The 7,370-nt window shown below is 40.1% G+C and overlaps 1 protein-coding gene across 5 annotated transcripts in view; it reads right to left on the reverse strand.

Annotated features, from left to right (window-relative positions):
* Positions 1–7,370, reverse strand: part of MASP1 (mannan binding lectin serine peptidase 1) — a 63,337-nt gene that overhangs the window by 53,494 nt on the left and 2,473 nt on the right. For 3 of the 5 annotated variants that reach the window (XM_015599841.2, XM_006925826.3, XM_006925828.2), the window contains exon 2: positions 3,736–3,967. The exons of 1 other annotated variant lie outside the window; for it this stretch is intronic. In XM_015599841.2, the coding sequence (XP_015455327.1) occupies positions 3,736–3,967 (232 nt within the window). Of the gene's footprint in view, positions 1–3,735; positions 3,968–5,140; positions 5,217–7,370 lie in introns of all 5 variants that reach the window. One more of the 5 variants, XM_025042351.1, reaches the window with a different exon arrangement.

A 7,370-nucleotide genomic window follows, 5' to 3' on the forward strand; every position in this document is an offset into this window, starting at 1 on the left:
CGGGGGTGGCATAGCATTCTCATGCTTTATTCAGATGGAAAGGGAAGCACTTCGCTCTCATTTTTTGCCAGGAAATACACATATTCTAAGGGCAAAGGGTAGGGGGCAATTAGAAAAGGTGAAAGGGTTTCAACTATATGTGGAAGGCTTCTGGGTTTGGGAGTTCAGAGGCCGGACTACTAGTCTTGTCTCTGAATTCCGAGCTTCAGTCTCCTCTTCTGTACAACGTGAAATTAAGTAATAGTTAAGCTGTAGTTCCTGCAAGGTGTGACATTCAGGGTAACTAAGGAGGGCGAGTGAGCAGAGTGAGTTTCAGAGCCACCTTTAACCTGAGCAGCCCCATTTTGGTTTTCTATATCGAGCCTTGATAGAATTTTGATAGAAGAAAATGTTCATTGGGGAGAAAATATTTGAAAAACAATAATAACAGCAACAGTATGGGACTAGATAAGTCTCCAGAGGGCCTTGTAGCCTGACATTCTGCAAGTTCTTGACTCTAGGAGAAGAACTCTGCCAGACGCAGATGAGCTCCAGTTGTCAGCTGACCAGCACCCAGCATCCTGCAAAGGGAGGACTGCTCAGGCCTCCTGGCTGCTGCAACCTCTGCAGGGAAGCTAATGTTGATGCTGGGATGGCATTCTGGAAGGGAGTCAGCTGGGAAGGCACAAGTGGAGACATATCTCTTGCCCTCCTTGCCCAATATGTTAATTACTTCTTCCAAAGATTTTCGAAAAATGTGTCTGAATCAGAGATACAAGTACTGTAGGGCACTTCAGGTAGGCAGCTCGGTCTCTGCATTGCCTCAAGCAGACTGCTCCTTTGCTATGCCCGGAGGTCATGAGTCTAATTTTGGAGCAGAGAGAGTGCTGTAAGACTTTCTTGTCCACACCAGATCATATGGGAGTTAATGGCAGATATGGGACTAGAACAGGCATTTCCTGAATCTCAGGCAAGGCCCCAAGACCATGCTGCCCTTTCAAACGGTCTAGTCCATCTCCTTGGGGTTTCAGGGAGGTGTCTTGCCACCCTGGATAGAAAACATGAACCAATTTCCCAAACATTCTTCAACCAGAAAGGCCAAGCTTTGGATAGAAATGTACTCCAGTGTCCTTAATTCAGTGTCAGAATTGATCTTCAGATTCTATTGTGGCCCTTGAAAAATACTTTGTCATTTTTTTCCACTATAAAATGCAGCTGATGTCAGCAACTTAATTTGCCTTGCCAGGAGACTGATTTTTTTTTTTTTTTTTTTTTTTTTTGGCAGAGTAGGGGTTGGGGGCAAAGGAATGAGTTAAATCCTCTATTGTGTGATTATCATCTTGATAAAAGAGTCCTAACAAGGTCAAACTTGGCATCTGTCTAAATAAGAGAAAAACTCATGAGAAATAATTGCTCAGTACATTACTCATTGGTTATGAGGCTTCCAATGAAAGCAAGTGTTCTCACTGAGAAAATTTCTAGGTGGTTGACACATTTGAGAGTAGAGAAGAAAGTTGTTAGGAAATTCACATCTAGACTTGTCTAAATCTATGGAAATTTCTCTTATATTAAGCCAATGTTTGGTCATTTCCTTCTGGTTAAATTCACTCTCCAACCCAAATATTCAAGAATGCCATGGTTTTATGACCAGCATTATTAGTTAGGGAAATGAGCTGGGGGATTCTTCTAACCTACCCATAATCCACCTTCTCCTGGGGTTTGGTTCTGGCAGAGGCTAGATTATATCCTGAAAGACATAACTGACCTGTTTGTCAGAAATTTCAGTTTAGGGTGATGAACACCCAGGGTCTCAGTGAATAGCCTTTGGCTGGGCCTTGTAACTCTGAGAAGTTGGCTCCATCTTTAACAAATTTATAAAGACTTGATGTCAGTCTAGGTTACCAATCCGTATCATTCCTTAGAGGAACCAGTTCCATCCCTTCTCATTCTTTATCATCAGTCTTTTATTACCATTAACCTTTTCTGTCTTGTGCAATGGCTATTTTTCTAAGTTTATTTTTCTTAGTAAGGGACCAGGTCTTTTGTATTCATAAATTCTCATAGTCTCTAACACAAAACAGTCAAAGAAGGGCAGCATCCCATAGAGCAGTGGTTCTCAAAGGGGGAGATTTTGTCCCTCTGGGGACATTGGCAACTTCTGAAATCATTATTTTGTTGTCACAGCGGGAGGGGAAGTGCTATTGGCATCTAGTGAGTAGAAGCCTGGGATGCTGCTAAAAATCCTATAATTATTGAAACAGCTTTCCTCAGCAAAGAATTATCTGGCTCAAAATGTCACTAGTGCCGAAATTGAAAAACTCTGCCATGGAACCTCAATTTGGGAAAGTTTTTAGTCACAGAAACTTTATTGCAAATGAGATATTTAATGCAGATCCAACATAAAAAGTAAGCAACACCCAACAATTAAAATGAGTTTATGCAGGGTAGGGGTTCACAGCCCCACTTACCAGGCCTCCCCATCCTCTAGTTTTCTTATAAGCCCCTGAAGAATCTTGGGGCTCAGTGGAACACAGCTTATGTAGCCAAAAAGCATAGGATTGAAAGTCACAAGACATGGATGGGGAACCTTGATTCACTACTTACTAGCTATACAATCTTGGATGGGTTGCTTTACCTTTTAGGGTTTGTTTCTTGGCCTGTAAAATGGGATAGTAGTATGTGTCTCATACGATTGTTTAAAAATGGAATGAGATTATAAGTGTACAACTACCTAGTAAATGCACTACTTTGCTATTGATCAAACAACCTGGTTAATACAAGGTTAATTCTTATTGAATTACTGACTGTGGAAAAATGAGACTACAATAATACTCAAAATATGCAAAGTCTACCCCATAGTGGTTTGATGAGAATCTATTCCCGGAAGCCAGAGAAAGTTTAGAAAGTAGATTCTCATATTTTTTGAAACAGATACAATCTTAATAAACTTGGTCTCTCAGAAAGACTCCAACACTATTTTCTTACTTAAATTAAAAAAAAAAAAAAAAAAGGAGAGAAATACTTCAACCTTTTCAGCTCCACTTTTAAAGAATAACTTCCCATCTATGGCACTGTTTGTGAGTTCTCTCTAAATTCCAGGGAATACTGTGTTGATATAATAATTTCCTGCTTCTCTTCCATGTTTTTTACATCCATCTCTGATATAATCCCTACTCTTGCCTGTACTCTTTGCTGATACAATCCAAACTCCTTAGCATCACATTCAAAGCCCTTCAGAATCTCTCCCCAATCTAACTTTCCAAGCTCAGCTCCTACTGTCTACTACTCCATACCCTACACTTCCCAAACACTTGATCATTACTTAGGGAACTGAACAATGTTTTCTAATGCCTTAAGTTTGGACATACTTTTGGCTGTATCTCAGTCTGATTAATGCTACTTTGGGGTCTCTGCCCTTTTCTCCTTTTTTTTTTTAAATTGAAAGTGACCTTGGAGCAGAGGTTAATGGAAATATTAAAGACTTTGAGAACAGAGAAAAAGGGGATGTTGTATTTGGCTCAATTACACTTTGCCAGTCTCAGTTTCCCTCACGGTCCTTTCTAGGTTTATATACACAGCCTGTATCTAGCATATCTCCCATACCTTCATTCATTATGTTGTAGCCTTGTGTGTCTCTCTTACTGGACTGTCACCCTGGGAGAGTAAGCACAGTATCTAATTCATCTAGGCTTCTCTAACTCTCACAGATTCTCCAGTAGAGATCCTGGCCCAATTAGGAAACCTCAAGAGTCTCACCTTCACATAGTCATATTCACAAAGGTAGGAGGATTCCAAGTTGAAGTGCATGAAGTATAGCTTGATCCGAAATCCCTCTGGGACAGTGATATTCCAAGTCACTTTCGAATCACTTGGGTAGGAGTCTGGATAGCCAGGTGACTGGATCTGACCAAACATATTGTTAAGCTCCACAGTGTGGGCCAAAGCCTTCATCAGGGAGAAGCACAGAGTGTGATAGAGAAGGAGCCACCTGAAACACATAAATGGATCTACTTAACATTCACAGACACACTATAGGTCCTCACTATTTAATTAAATCAGCAGCCAGAAGACCAAGTTCTCAGTATGTCTCTGTCACTAACCTGCTGTTATTACTTTTCCTCTCGAGCCTTGCTTACCCAGTCTGTAATACAGGAAGACATTAACTCACTGATTTCTAAGGTTTCTTCCAGTTGTGCTTTTTTGAAGATGTGATAATAGTATTAAACTTTCCCAGAAAGTCCCACATTTGAGAGTCTGACACATATCATTTTTCTGTTGAAAATGTAAATTTCATAATTAAATAAAAGTTGATGTCATTTCTTCAGCTCAGCTTCATTTAAAAATTGTAAATGCTTGCTTCAGTTTCTAAAAGGTAATAGTAACATGGTAGTATTGGGGTGAGATTTATACTCAATGATGAGATTTGCCATCTCTTAAACAAATTTAATGAAATCGATCAGATATAAAAAATTTTGAATTAAGAAAGGATGAGTAAAATACATTTTTTTCCCCTCTTGGTAAGTGTTCTTATAAAAGGACCAAACCCCTACAACTTATTTCCAGCTGTAGGAATCAGAAATAATAGACTGTTTAAAGAGTTGCAGAAGGGACAAGAAAAATTCAATAAAACTCATAGAATATGCCTAAAGTAGCTGATTCAATAAAGAGGCAGAACGTCCAAGGCTGGTCAAAAACCTAATGGTCAATATACACTATGACAGACATCTAATAGACTTCCCCCACTGCAAGACCCAAGGACTTTGAACTCAAACGTCCCAAACCTGGCTCATCAACATCTTCCGTAAGTCCTATTTATTCTGCTTCCTACGTTTCAGAAATCCATCTGTTTTTCTCTAGTCAATTAATTTAAATGTTTTTATCTGGCCTATTGTTATTGCATCCTAAGTGATCTCCCTGCCCCCATTATACCATTCAGCAAGCTTCCACCAAAGTTGATTTTCTAAAACAGATGTGATCGTGCTGCTTCCCTGTGCCTGTGGAGTAAAACATCTGCTCCCAGAATGGCTGGTGAGCCCTTTCTGATCTAGTACTGATCTTCCTGTCTATCTCAGTGCCGGCTGTGCTCTGGCATGTCATCCTGGGAGAATGCCATTCCCATCCATACCTCTGCCTCATTACACATTCCCTGCTCATTTCTTACCTACTTGTCTTATTTCTCCTCCACCATCCAGCTCAAAGCTTCCCAGGCTATGCAGTATCCTTCATTCCACAGCTCCCTGTAGTATATGCTTCCGTTAGAGCATATATCACACTATACTGCTTTAGAAGTACAACACATGAAGTTAGATGTATTTGGGTTCGAATCCCATTTCTTCTATTTACTGGTTGTGAAATCTTGAGTAATTAGTCTCTCTAAGCTCCAGTTTCCTCAATATGTAAAATGGGGAGTATAATCTCTAATTATAGGACTCATATAAGCATTCAAGATGATGTATACAAAGGACCTAGTATAAAGGCTGGTATACAATAGATTATGACTGACTGACTCATTGACTGACTGAATGAATGAAAATGGAGCCAGAGTATTATATAGTCCCAAAAGTCAATGCTGGGAAGTTAAACCAGCATCTTCAGATTAATAGTTATAGCTAATCAGGAAGCTGTTTGTCCCCAACCCTCCCTCCCAAGTGTACAGATGCATATATGTGTATATATGGATACACATGAATTTTTGAGTGTGTAAACACAAAAAGGTAACTATATACATAGATTAGCTGTCTCATATAATATTGGTATAAAAGGTAAATAAATAGATAAGTGCAAAAGTTCTAGAAGGATATCACCAGGGTTTTAATAGTGGTTATCACTGAAGTGGGAATATGGGTGTTTTTAATTTTGTTTTTGTGTATATGAAATGTTCAGATTTGTCTAGAAGGACCTATACTATTTTTTCAATAAAAAGAAAAAAATAAAGTAATTTAAATTTTTCCAAGGCTCCTACAAATAGCAACATATGAGATGAAACTAGAGAAACAAAATGTTTTAAACCAATTGGCAGGGTCAATATTTTTTTAAACCAATTTTGGAGGGAGGGCCTCAGAGGCAGAGAGAAGGGAAGGCATAAGTCCAAGTTCACCAGTGAATTTACAGGAAAGCTGAGTTCAGAAACTCTCACTTGCAGGGCCTACGCAGTCCCACTTTCAAGTGAGGAAATGTACCATTGTCAGCAGGGCGGGAAGCTCTGGTTCAATGCTGCCTCAGAAGAGAAGAGTGCTTATTGTATTGTGGGTCAGAAGAACTAGGTTCAAGTCCAGGCTTTGACTTCATTTATCTGACCCACTGTGGGGAAGCGTATAAGGTTTCAGTTTCTTCATCCATTCAGTGGTGATAACGATGGCTTCCCACAGGGCTGTTTTCAGAGTAAAGGAGGATTAGAAAGTACTTTGTTAACTGTCCGGCCCTAGGCAAACATTAGTTGTGATTACTCCATCATGATGCTTCCCGAAAAGCAGGGAGGGGTTAGGAGTATGCTTTGGCTCCCAAACTGGACTTTCCTGCAATAGCGACATCCAGATTATGCAAGGCTGAAAGGTTAACTTTCTTCATGTCCGCTTTTTCCAGACCACATGGAGGAGACTCTGAGCCTCCTAATGTGGGTCTGTCAAGGGCTGGCTGCTGACAGCCCTAGGAGGCCCAGGACCATGTGTGGTAGGCAACCTGTCAGCGTCAACGTGGGAGGAAGTCCTGTGAAGCTTTCTATTCTGTTTTGTTTGCATCTCAAAACCGTCAAACATATGAAACAAATATCTCCTTGCACATAATGGGCTTAAGCATATGCTTGCTTGCTTTAGGGGCTGCAAATCAAAGAATGCAAGTGGCGGCTTTCATTCCCCATCACACTCTCTGAATTTTTTGGCTTCTTATACACCAGGCACCGTCTGTACAATTCCTGACACCTGCTATCTATTCTCCAACTAATCAAAAAAGTTTTGCTACATTTGCTTGAAATGTCAAAAGTATTGTATAAAGCTGGGATTTCATGAGCTCTACTATAGGAGCAGGCGATCAGAAATGCATAAAAATGCCTGCATATATCAATGGTTGTGGAATGAGTAGCACTTTCTATCCTTTCCATTTATTCCCCTCATTTCAACTTACACTACACCCAGACTGTTTTTGAGTAGAAGAGTTGAAAGGGACTATATAGATCCCTTTGGCAACATCCTTATTTGACAGATGATGAAAAGAATACCCCAAGAGATGACATGTCATGCCCAATACCATATGGTGAATTAGCATCAACAGAAGTAGGGAATAACAAAAGCTCACAGAGGAGGCTGGGTCCCTGCCCATATCATGCCCAGGCATCTGGCCAAAGCAATTAATCCTGTGAAAAATAATTCAAAACCCCATGGCTTTATGTGAAAATT

The sequence above is a fragment of the Pteropus alecto genome, unplaced genomic scaffold (genome assembly GCF_000325575.1).
Source record: "Pteropus alecto unplaced genomic scaffold, ASM32557v1 scaffold88, whole genome shotgun sequence".
Taxonomy (NCBI): domain Eukaryota; kingdom Metazoa; phylum Chordata; class Mammalia; order Chiroptera; family Pteropodidae; genus Pteropus; species Pteropus alecto.